General features: G+C 34.1%; 1 protein-coding gene across 5 annotated transcripts in view; it reads left to right on the forward strand.

Annotated features, from left to right (window-relative positions):
- The window catches only part of LOC106460785 (transcription factor AP-2-epsilon-like), a 188,709-nt gene that overhangs the window by 105,054 nt on the left and 70,199 nt on the right, over positions 1-13,456 (forward strand). For 3 of the 5 annotated variants that reach the window (XM_022387576.1, XM_022387577.1, XM_022387578.1), the window contains exon 1: positions 10,111-10,502. The exons of the other annotated variants lie outside the window; for them this stretch is intronic. In XM_022387576.1, coding sequence (XP_022243284.1) covers positions 10,347-10,502 — 156 coding nt within the window. In that variant the 5' untranslated portion in view covers positions 10,111-10,346. Of the gene's footprint in view, positions 1-10,110; positions 10,503-13,456 lie in introns of those variants that run through there. 5 annotated transcript variants of the gene reach the window in all.

Raw genomic sequence — 13,456 nt, forward strand, 5'->3', positions numbered from 1 at the left:
ATATATATATATATATATATATATACACACAACATAGTACAAGGTATAATCCACCTAACGTTGACGTGCGTAAGATTTATTTGTTTGTAAGTAGACACACAGCTACATAATGCGCGATCTGTGACTTGCCCCCCACGAGTATCGAAACCCGGTTTCTAGCGTTGTACGTTCGCTGACATTCTGCTGTGCCACTGGGAGGCGACATGCGTAAGAAAACTAAGTATAGTCTTTCAGTGGGTGAACAATAAGTTTATGGATTTACAACACAAAAATCCAGGTTCGATTCCACGCGATGGACACTGTAGATAACCCAATGTGGCAAAAACAGGTATGAAAATGAATATTTCGCAACTAAGGTAATTTTCTTTCATAATGCAGAAATGTGTGTGTAAACACTACAGTTTTCTTTTGACCTGTTTTATTTTTTCTCAGAGATTTCACAAATATTATCGTTGAACTATATTTTTCATAGTCAGATGACTGTACAATGTTTTAACCCTAATCCTCAGTAGATTTATCCTTTTTATCTGAGTGACTTGGATGTTTAGGCATTATAACAAATTTCCACATGCTTGTACAGTTTGAAAAGAAACTTTATCGTAGTTTTAAATTCTTTTAGGGTTAATTGTAAAATATGCTTTTAATCTAAGTAAAATAAAAAAATAAACTTAACAAATGATCGGAAACATTATATGGTTTGCGTAATAAGAATCGAAACTTTGAGGTTAACCGAGCATAAGCATAAATATGGCAGAACTCCAGAGAAACATACTTAATCCGACAACTTTTTATATTTGTTTCTTGTTAATGAAAAAGCTACACGATGGGTTATCTGTGCTCTTCCCACCACGGATTTCAAAACCCAGTTTTTAGCGGCATAAGCCCTCAGACTTACCACTGAGTTACTGGGGGGGGGGAATAACTACTGCTAAAAGACTAAGAGTACCAAGAAAAAAAATATATATATGCATATATGCGTGTGGGGTGGGGGTTGTTGTAACTTAGTGCACATAGTAATGAATTTTAAAACTCTTGAAATTCATACACGTCAACAGATGTATACCTAAATGGTCCTGTTAAAAATTATCTTTTATTTGGATCTATGACTACAGTTTTCCCCATTGTTAAGATCTGTAACACATTTTAAAACAAAGGCTGATATATTTCGAATGCGAGACTTGTGTTGTAATCGTTCCAAAAATGTATGCAAAATAACGATGAAAATACTCGAATCTAGTTCTCCAAGTTTATAATTTTTCGTCAAAAAGAAGAAAAAAATCCACTCGGGTTCATTATGTGTTCAAATTTCATCTTTGATATTTTTCATGAGATTTTTTTCAAAATATCGTTTCATATAACACTATTTTTTCTTTTTACACTGGATTAGATGAAATAAAACTTTTATATCTAGTTAGAGAGTAGATAGCATGAGGTTGACCGAAAAAGTGTAATATTTGACAGATTGCTATACGTGGCGCCACCTGTTGTCATTTTGTTTATTACTATATTTTCTGTGTTCATAGCACTTGCGTGAACGATGTATGTTTAGTTGATTAAAACTGTGTGATTTCTGAAATATAAAACTTTACAACTTAGTTTTGGAAAAACAAATCACTTAGTTGTATTTTGAAATTCTCCTTTTGTTAATTCTAGGAAAATGTCTATTTAAATTTCGAGACGTATTGAGAAACAATATCTATAACCCAATGTGACATCTAGTGGCGATTTCGAGTTATGTTTGTTAATTTAATTTATCAGAACAAAATAAACTGAAACTACTGGGGGGGGGGAAGGGGTAGGACACCATCAATAATTTATGTTGTTAATCAAGAAACGTTTCTTATGTTCAGATTTCAATAATTCTTCAAGTAGCAGTAAAACACATTTATGTTATATGTTTCATAATTACATTATCTTAGAATATATATACACATATATAATCTGACCTTGTGCATTACAGTAAAACTACAAATTTGGTCATTAGATCCAAAAAACATTTAAATGCCCTATTTTCCAGAACAGTCATATAATAACCTCTCGCTGGAGTACGTTGGATAAGGGCATTGTTTTTCTCATTGGTCAGAAAAAGACGAACTGGCCAGTGAGAAAAACAAAACACTTTTTCTTCATTTTAAACTCGTTATTAAAGCGTGTAATTTATAGGCTATTTGTTGTTTTGTAAGAAAATATTTATTTTAGTCTGCAGTAGCAGGCTGTGATGAGAAAGTAAGATTGTCAATATTTACTATATTTAACTCAAAGTTATATAACAAAAGAAAGGCTCAGAACTATGTAGTAATAGGACGTTGATATTATTCTACAACACAGATTATGATTGGTTCAGATTAAGTACGTGTGTTTATGTGTATAAACACTAGGTTTCAAGTTTAATATGATAAACTGTGTCCATATACAAGAATAGAGTTCGCGAAAGGGGTAGAAATAGTGGGCTTTGCAACATATCCATCAGTTCTTTTCCTTTTGAAACGTGTAGTTTGAGCTTGTTAGAATACTTTAAAACGTCGTTGAAATTTATTATAATTACACATGTCTGTTTCCTGGAACTAGTTGTTTCTCGGAAGAGCATTTCATTTTGTAACACTCGTAGCTTTTATTATTGAGAACTAACGACATCGAGTCAGAGAGATCGTGTTTCTTTTTTCTTTCACTTCTTAAGTCGATCACGAATCTATGCAGTACTTAAGTTGATAAATTAACCAACTGGAAAAGAAAAACTTTTTTTCTTTTTGTTATTACACCCATCCTCAAATTACGGGTTATTTTTACGAAAGATCATAACTTTTTATCTGATCGTTATTAGTAGTAACAGTTGTAAAGATTACAGTAAATATGCACGTGTACAACATAAGTATTGGTGCTTGCCAGAGAAGAATGATCATCGTTGTAACCTTGTTGCACCTTAGACGTTGGGAGGGGTTTGTGAAGTCTGCATAGAATTGATTGGATAAATTTTAGAATTGCAGCTTAATTATGTTAAGCTCCAACAAAATCTCTTTTTTGCTCATTCTAAGCTTATCTCCAACGATCAGATAAAATAATAATAATAATAAAAGATTATTTGCATTGTTTGAGCTTCTGCAAGAGGGCGCTTCTTACAAGCAGAATACATATAGTCCAACACCAATAACAGAGTATAACGGTTATTTAATACAAACGATAGATAGAGAAAATAACCAATGGAACTCAATAATCACATGAAATCAGATACTAACTAAAAAGTTTACAACTCCTGAACATAAGAGGACACAATCACCTTCGTTGAAGTAATATTTCTTGATGGCAATAATAATAATATTAACTTCGTATCGTCGGAAACTTCCAAGATAAAAATTTTCTATATACACATTACTATTTATAAAACTCATAGAATGTAAACCAAAGCACACAATCCATTTTTTTAACGAAGAATAAGAATAAAATCCCGAATTATTCCCCTTAACTACCCCCATTAATTAATTTGGGCAAAATGCAATACCAGAAAGTTCATATCAGTGCTTGTTGTAAAGCCATTTTAATTAAACCACTCTATTGTTCATTAACTTTTATGCCCGACATGGCCAGATACTTATGGCGCTCGACTCTCATTCTGACCCTTGGAGGTTTTATAATGTGACGGTCAATCTACTATTTGTTGGTAAAAGAATAGCCCAAGATTTGGCGGTGGGTAGTAATGTCTAGCTGCCTTCTCTCTAGTCTTACTCTGCTAAATTGGGGATGGATAGTGCAGATAGCCCTCGTGTAGCTTTCCGCGAAATTTAAAAACTAACAAACATTAACTTTTAATTATAAACCATATCGTAAGTTAACTCATGCAAACATTTTATCATGTTAAAACTGTAATGGAAAATGTGTTACTAATCTTATTGAACATAACACGATGCTAGAACATTCAATCCTATTTTGATGCACGCAGCCCTGAATTGTGTCTTACATACGTAACTAAGTTATGGAAATATTAAGCGACACTTATATGTCATGGCTTTTTTCTTCTTTCGAATAAAACGATATATATATATATATATATAGATAACATGTGCGTAAAACTTACAAGTCTTGTTTCAACCACCAATTAAAACTCTTCAGCGTGTGTTCTAATGCATCAATGTCTAAGATATCAACTTTTTCTCCTTCTGACAATTTTTTTTTCTGGGTTGAAACGTGTCCTGAAAATAGATTAGCAGTCTATGGATATTGTAGTCTAAAAATATCACATTGAAATACATCAGAACACTGCTCTTGTACAAAACCATTATAAAACTAGTCGTCCAGAAATGTTCTCTGAATAATCTTTGATACCATTTTGAATCCTCAAGTTTAATATGAACAAAATGTAATGATTACCCCCCTCCCCCCCTTGCTGGCTCAGTGGTAATCTTGCGGACTTATATAACGCTACGTTAAAAGCAAGGTTTAATATTCTGTGTAGGCAAAGGACATTAAACAGTCCCTTGTGAAACTTTTTGTTTGAAAACTAATTCAGAACTTTAACGTAGTTTACATGTGTGATTTAATTCTGGTCGTATGATTTCAAGGCTGCATAAAACCCCTTAAATCACATTATCTTAGAAACTAGTTATTCTAAAAAGGCAAGTATGTGTGTGTTTACACAACTTTACAGCATTAATTATTTGGTGGGTTTCTGTGGTACCACCTTACAACGCTAATTGTCTGGTGTGTTTGTACCACCTTACAACGTTAATAATCTGGTGTGTTTGTACCACCTTACAACGTTAATAATCTGGTGTGTTTGTACTACCTTGCATCATTAATTATTGTTGTGTTTATACCGCCATAAAAAATGTATTATCTGGTGTATTTGTACCATCTTGCAACATTAATTATCAGATGTGTTTCTACCACCTTACGACATTAATTATCTGGTGTGTTTGTACCACCTTGCATCATTAATTATTTGGTGTGTTTATACCGCCTTACAACATGTATTGTCTGGTGTATTTGTAACACCTTACAACGTTAACTGTCTGGTGTGTTTGTAACACCTTACAACGTTAATTATCTGGTGTGTTTGTAACACCTTACAACGTTAATTATCTGATGTATTTGTACCATCTTACAATATTAATTATCTGATGTATTTGTACCATCTTACAATATTAATTATCTGGTGTGTTTGTACCATTTTATAACGTTTATTATCTGGCGTGTTTGTAACATCTTACAACATGAATTATCTAATGTGTTTGTACAACCTTACAACATAAATTATCTGGTGTATTTGTAACACCGTACAACGTTGATTATTTGGTGTGTTTGTGTGGTACCACCGTACAACGTTAATTATTTGGTGTGTTTGTAACACCTTACAACGTTAATTATCTGGTGTATTTGTACCATCGTACAATATTAATTATCTGGTGTCTTTGTACCACCTTACAACATAAATTATCTCGTGTGTATGTACAACCTTACAACATTAATTATCTGGTGTATTTGTAAAACCTTACAACGTTAATAATCTGGTGTGTTTGCAACACCTTACAACGTTAATTATCTCGTATGTTTATACCACTTTAAAACATTAATTATATGGTGTGTTTGTACCATCTTACAACATTAATTATTTGTGTATTTGTAACAACTTACAATATTAATTATCTGGTGTGTTTGCACGACCTTACAACATTTATTATTTGGTGTGTTTGTACCATCCTACAACATGAATTATCTCGTGTTTTTGTATGGTACCATCTTACAACGTTAATTGTGTAGTGTGTTTGTGTATACCACCTTACAACCTTAATTGTCTGGTGTTTTTACTACCTTACAACGTTAATTGTCTGGTGTTTTTACCACCTTACAACGTTAATTTTCTGGTGTGTTTGTACCACCTTACAACGTTAATTATCTGGTGTTTTTATACCACTTTTAAACGTTAATTATATGGTGTGTTTGTACCATCTTACAACATTAATTATTTGGTGTGTTTGTACCATCTTACAAAGTTAATTATCTGGTGCATATCTACCATCTTACAATATTAATTATCTGGTGTGTTTGCACGACCTTACAACATTTATTATTTGGTGTGTTTGTACCACCTTACAACATGAATTATCTGGTGTGTTTGTGTGGTACCATCCTACAACGTTAATTGTGTAGTGTGTGTATACCACCTTACAACGTTAATTGTCTGGTGTTTTTACTACATTACAACGTTAATTGTCTGGTGTTTTTACCACCTTACAACGTTAATTGTCTGGTGTGTTTGTGTGGTACCATCCTACAACGTTAATTGTGTAGTGTGTGTATACCACCTTACAACGTTAATTGTCTGGTGTTTTTACTACATTACAACGTTAATTGTCTGGTGTTTTTACCACCTTACAACGTTAATTGTCTGGTGTTTTTACCACCTTACAACGTTAATTGTCTGGTGTGTTTGTGTGGTACCATCCTACAACGTTAACTGTGTAGTGTGTGTGTATACCACCTTACAACATTTATCATTTGGTGTGTTTGTACCACCTTACAACATGAATTATTTGGTGTGTTTGTGTGGTACCTTCTTACAACGTTAATTGTGTAGTGTGTGTGTGTGTATACCACCTTACAACGTTAATTGTCTGGTGTTTTTACCACCTTACAACGTTAATTGTCTGGTGTGTTTGTACCACATTACAAAGTTTATTATCTGGTGTGTTTGTACCACATTACAAAGTTTATTATCTATTGTGTATTTACCACATTAAACTTTAATTATCTGGTTTGTTTGTACCACCGTACTTCGTTTATTATCTGGTGTGTTTATACCACTTTAAATATTAATTATCTGGTGTGCTTGTACCATTTTATAGCGTTAATTATCTGGTGTGTTTGTACTACCTTACAACATTAATTATCTGTGTGTTTGTACCACTTTATAACGTTAATTATATAGTATATTTGTAACACCTTACAACGTGAATTATCTGATGTGTTTGTACAACCTTACAACGTTAATTATCTGGTGTGTTTGTACAACCTTATAACGTTAATTGTCTGTTGGGGTTGTAACACCTTACAACGTTAATTGTCTGGTGTGTTTATAACACTTTACAACATTAATTATCTGGTGTATTTGTAACACCTTAAAAGGTGAATTATCTGGTGTGTTTGTAACACCTTACAACGTTTATTATCTGGTGTGTTTGTACCACTTTAGAACGTTAATTCTCTGGTGTGTTTGTACCACCTTGCATCATTAATTATCTGGTGTGTTTGTACCATCTTACAACATGAATTATCTGATGTGTTTGTACAACCTTACAACATTAATTAGCTGATGTATTTGTAACACATTACAACGTTAATTGTCTGGTGTGTTTGTAACACCTTACAACGTTAATTGTCTGGTGTGTTTGTACCACCTTACAACGTTAGTTGTCTGCTGTGTTTGTACCACCTTACAACGTTAGTTGTCTGCTGTGTTTGTAACACCTTACAACGTTAATTATGTGGTGTGTTTGTACCACCTTATAACATTTATTATTTGATGTGTTTGTACCAAGTTACAATATAAATTATTTGATGTGTTTGTTTCATCTTACAACATGAATTATCTCGTGTGTTTGTACAACCTTACAACATTAATTATCTGGTGCATTTGTGAAACCTTACAACGTTAATAATCTTATCTGTTTGCAACACCTTACAACGTTAATTATCTGGTGTGTTTGTAAAACCTTACAATGTTAAATATCTGGTGTGTTTGTGTGGTACCACCTTACAACGTTAATTGTCTGGTGTGTTTGTTCCACCTTACACCGTTAGTTGTCTGTTGTGTTTGTTCCACCTTACACCGTTAGTTGTCTGCTGCTTTTGTAACACCTTACAGCGTTAGTTGTCTGCTGTGTTTGTACCACCTTACAACATTTATTATTTGATGTGTTTGTACCAAGTTACAATATTAATTATCTGGGGTGTTTGTACCATCGTACAATATTAATTATCTGGTGTGTTTGTTCCACCTCAACATTTATTATTTGATGTGTTTGTTCCACATTACAACATGAATTATCTCGTGTGTTTGTACAACCTTACAACATGAATTATCTGGTGTATTTGTAAAACCTTACAACTTTAATAATCTTATCTGTTTGCAACACCTTACAACGTTAATTATATGGAGTGTTTGTAACACCTTACAACGTTAATTATCTGGTGTAATTGTACCACCTTACAACGTTAATTATCTGGTATGTTTGTAAAACCTTACAACGTTAAATATCTGGTGTGTTTGCAACACCTTACAACGTTAATTGTTTGGTGTTTTTTACCACCTTACAACGTTAATTGTCTGGTGTTTTTTACCACCTTACAACGTTAATTATCTCATGTGTTTGTACAACGTTACAACATGAATTATCTCGTGTGTTTGTACAACCTTACAACATTTATTATTTGGTGTGTTTGTACAACCTTACAACATTTATTATTTGGTGTGTTTGTACCACCTTACAACATGAATTATCTGGTGTGTTTGTACCACCTTACAACGTTAATAATGTGGTGTATTTGTAAAACCTTACAACGTTAATAATGTGATGTGTTTGTAACACCTTACTACGTTTATTATCTGATGTGTTTGTACCATGTTACAACATTAATTATCAGGTGTGTTTGTACCACCTTATAACGTTAATTATCCCGTGTGTTTGTACCACTTTATAACGTTAATTATCTTGTTTGTTTGTACCACCTTACAACGTTATTTGTGTGGTGTGTTTGTACCACTTTATAACGTTAATTATCTTGTTTGTTTGTACCACCTTACAACGTTATTTGTGTGGTGTGTTTGTAACACCTTACAACGTTAATTGTCTGGTGTGTTTGTACCAACTTGTAACGTTAATTATCTAGTGTGTTTGTACCGTATTACAACATTAATTATCTGTTGTGTTTGTAGCACCTTACAACGTTAATTGTGTGGTGTGTTTGTACCAACTTATATCGTTAATTATCTAGTGTGTTTGTACCACCTTACAACGTTAATAATGTGGTGTATTTGTAAAACCTTACAACGTTTATCTTATGGTGTGTTTGTAGCACCTTACAACGTTAATTGTGTGGTATGTTTATAGCACCTTACAACGTTAATTATCTGGTGTGTTTGTACCACTTTGCATCATTAATTATGTGGTGTGTTTATACCGCCTTACAACGTTCATTATCTGGTATGTTTGAACCGCCTTACAACATTAATTATCTGGTATGTTAATTATCTAGTGTGTTTGTACTGTCTTACACCAATAAATATCTGGTGTGTTAGTACTGCCTTACACCATTAATTATCTGGTGTGTTTGCACCGCCTTACACCATTAATTATCTGGTGTGTTTGTACCGCTATATAACGTTAGTTATCCAGTAGTATGACCTATCCTGGTTTTGTTGATTTTATTAGCGTTTCGTTCTTGCACCAGCGCCGTCTATGAGAAATCACGTTGTATTATTTTATCATTAAACACGTGTGTGATTTGATATTTCTTGCTGATAAACAGATGCCGTGACAGTGGCCATTTTTAGCAGTAATAAACCAACGAATTTATTGAAACTAGTAAGTCTTGTTTGACATTATCTTGTTCCTAAGAAAATAAAATGTCAGCAAGGTCAATAGCAAGAGGCTGTTTCTTAGAATACGAAAGCGTCGATGCTCGTTTGGTTTGAAGTCGATAAATTTAGTTTAGAAAAGAATACACGGTAGAAAGTAAATCATTCGTTCACGAAGAAAAATTAAATCTGGTAGGCTTACTAATATGTTGGAGAGTTTTGAGGCTGTCAGCCGTACCTTTACAAAAGGAAAACTTGAGAAACCTCGGCGTCGGTTATGTCTGAACCGTCTTCCTATTACTATCTCTAACGCTCAGTTTTTCCTACAGCCATTTGCACTTCACTCTGATCCTGGTGGTCGGTAATCAGACAGCCCTTATAGTGTTAAGTTTCTATTCCACTCCCTTCTCTACCCCCCACAAATCTTCCCCCATCCCCTGCTCAATCTAGTTTTCTATGCCTGCTGTGACGTACAAGAACTTCAACTGTTCCACAACCTGTCCCTTACGTTTATAACAGGTAGACGTAACCCATCGGACCAGGCAGTCTCACTAGAAGCACCAGCAAACCCCAGAGGGCTAGAAGACTAGTGACCGGAGTCGGATAAATTTCTAAAGAACCTATAGGTTTAGTCTTTGTTTGCAGATTTTCGTTTCTGTAAAAAATGATTCGTCTCTATGAAACAAATTTCAATTAAATGCAGCATTAGCTGCAGTTAATTAAAGGTTGAAGTAGAAAGTACATACTTTTTATAAGTGTATGGCCCATATCCATCCAAATGGCACAGCTTACTTCTATGACACGAGCAAACGGCCCTTCACAACCGAAGAGAGAATCTCCACAGGACAACGAGGATGTAACAGGTCAGCTTTCTCCAGGTCATGACATCAAGGATGACATACCTTCGGCGTTTGAACTCGTAGAATCACCGGAGGTGTGGTGAAGTAGAATACGCATATCTAAGATAAGATTTAAAATAATTTGTCATACCTTAAAGGTGTTCTTCAAAAATTAACAATTTTAGACAAATCTATTGGGTTAAGTAACTTTTTAAATTAAACTATGGACTCATTAAGTAATTAAAATTTTGGTTCTTGTATATCTTTGTTTCGTTAAGCAAAGTTCTCCGTCTGTTATTTAATTCTGTTGTGTCGTAAAAATCCTCAGATTTGGCTGACACCGTTTATTTTGATAGCATTTGTTTATGTCAAGTAGAGTGGAAAGAAAATGCACACGTAAAATAAAGTTGTCAGTTAGATAAGTGGAACAAGTAGCGAAATAATAAAGGGGAAATCCCAAATGTTTCCCTCATTAATGTGCACAACTAAAATGTGTTACGAATATTTGTCGCCACGAGCAAAATTTTTTTGTGTTTGTTTACTTGCTAAGAAGTAATCTAAATGCTTAACCTTGTAAGCATGCCTGACCCACGGCGTCAGCTTGAACCTTCGGGCGCCTACACGCTCCTGCAAGTGTGACGTTCTGTGTAAGGCAATAGGTTTGTCAGAACCAAAATGACCTCGCTGTTTTGTGAAATATACCTTTGTTGAGACGCTGTAACAGCGGAGGATCACAAGTATTTTATGGATACGTGATCTGCTGAAGGATTTTCTATATCAATCCATTTTTGTTTAAAGATTTCTCTAATAGCGTTCTGAAGATCGTCCAGGTTCTAGGGTGAAATGACTATTGAATAGACGGGGGGGGGGATTAAAGTAACTTTTAGAAAGTTCAGTTGATAGAATTCTTTTGAGGTTACTAGTAGAAACTCGTAATGTTGTGAGGTGAAGTTTTAGACCCAAGCCAAGTTTGTAGTGCTTTGTTTCATTGCTGTAGTTGTCATATATTAGGAAAGTAAATAATAGACAAGGACACTGATGGAATGGATCTCACCATTTCCTTTTTTTATGAGAGAAAAAATCCTAGAAATTATAAAAAAAAGTTTATCTTCTTTCTGTCACGTCACTTTTGAAGACTAACGTGTATTCGTGGTTTTCCCATTACCAGCATTGTGTAAGTCGTGAATTGTTTTGGATTGTGGTTGACATTTTTCTCAACTGATAACTGTTTTATTTTCGTACAACTCTTGTGTACTTAGTACGTATGGAGGAATGTCCTATATCAAATTCTTATTCAAAAAGATAAGGTCGTTCTAACATACCAAGAAAATAGTTTCGTTGTATTTACAAGAGATTTGTGTTACAGTTTTTGCTCGAAATCTGTAAAGGGTTACAGTAAATTACGACATTCTTTTGGAGACCGTAAAATGGGATGGTTAAGAACAAACTATAATTCATCTTCACTATTACTTTGAAATTAACTATTATTAACTACTATCGCTATGTTTCCATGATATTAACTTGAATATCTAAGCTATCGGCGAACCAAAACACTACTTTCTTAGACGATATAGTTTGCTTTTTATCATATCTTATATGTATGTATGTATGTATGTGTGTGTGTGTGTGTGTGTATGTACAAGTTCACACTCGTTTACCACCTTTTCAAAACCTTTTGTGTCTGGTGAATGATTATTTTTACATATGCGAGTCAGTTTCAGTCGTATGGGTTTTATTATGTGAACGTTAATTCGACTATTTGTTGATTTTAAAAAAAACAAAAAAACAAGAGTTTGCGGTGAGTGGTGTTGACTAACTTCCCTCAATATAGTCTACCAGTTCAAAATTAGGGACGATTCAAAGTTCGCCCATAATGACCCCGAAGTAGAGTGATTAGGGGCAGTTGACAGATTAAACGAAATCCTGGACCCTACGTTGTTCCCGTCAAACTTTTGAGCTATAACATGAAAGAATAATTGGGCCATCTAGCCACTAAGTTTACTTCTCTTAGCGCTTTAACATGGTGAAAAATGAGAGTCGTGGATTTACCGCATTTCGAAAAACCTGTTCTATACCCCCCCCCCCCGTCTCTGTGGATCATATTTTTCTATTAATCTCAGCAGGGCGTGTTCTATACCCCCCCATATAGCATTCGTCTCTGTGGATCATATTTTTCTATTAATCTCAGTTTCTTATTTTGTAGCTTTAGAAGTTGTTTTTCAACAACTGCTATAAAACATTCTTTTCTTTAATTTTATTTTTATCCCCTTGACTGAAATGATGACGTTTACCGTTCGTCCGTCCGTAGACATCTACTTTCCGCACGATAACTAGACTTTATAAAGCATATTTTAACGAAACTTCACGTGTTACTTCCCTTGGGGATGGGGAAAAACCCCACCGATTTTTCTGTGTTAAAATATCAAAGGTCTAGGTCGCCATCTGAAAATAATAGAAACTTGATTTCTGTGAAGATTAAAACATAGCTACCAAATACACATACACAAAGACATCTGTAAATACCCCCAAACCAAAATAAACAAAAGCAAATGATCGGTGGAATTAACCATTCTGTTAATTGTTATTTTCAATATATTTACGAATCTGATTCCTCAAATGCGATCTTGGTCCCCGAGTAAGATAAGATCATACTTAAAGCTTCGTAGGATTAGGTAGTATTAGTTTGGAGAAATAATATATTATCAAAATAGAAGATATCTTAGTTTGTGAAAAACTTTTGACTAAAGAGTTTTCAAAGCAACTAAAAATGAAAACTGTTCCCTGTCGATTTTGGCTGTCGTTACGAATACCTTGGTCTTCTCATGTGTTTTAATCTTTTTTGATATGTATTTTTCTTTATTCATAATTAATAGAAGCTATTTTGTCCGTAATAATTGTATCCCCCCCCCAGTGCGTCAGCGGTAATTTTACAAATTTACAACGCTGAAATCCAGGGCTCGATTCCCCGGGTTTGATAGAACACAAATCGCCTGTTGTGTAGTTTGCGCCAAATTCAAACAAAAACAAACCGTAATACACGTATCCTCTT

Source organism: Limulus polyphemus, unplaced genomic scaffold (assembly GCF_000517525.1).
Source record: "Limulus polyphemus unplaced genomic scaffold, Limulus_polyphemus-2.1.2 Scaffold836, whole genome shotgun sequence".
NCBI classification, from domain to species: Eukaryota; Metazoa; Arthropoda; class Merostomata; order Xiphosura; family Limulidae; genus Limulus; species Limulus polyphemus.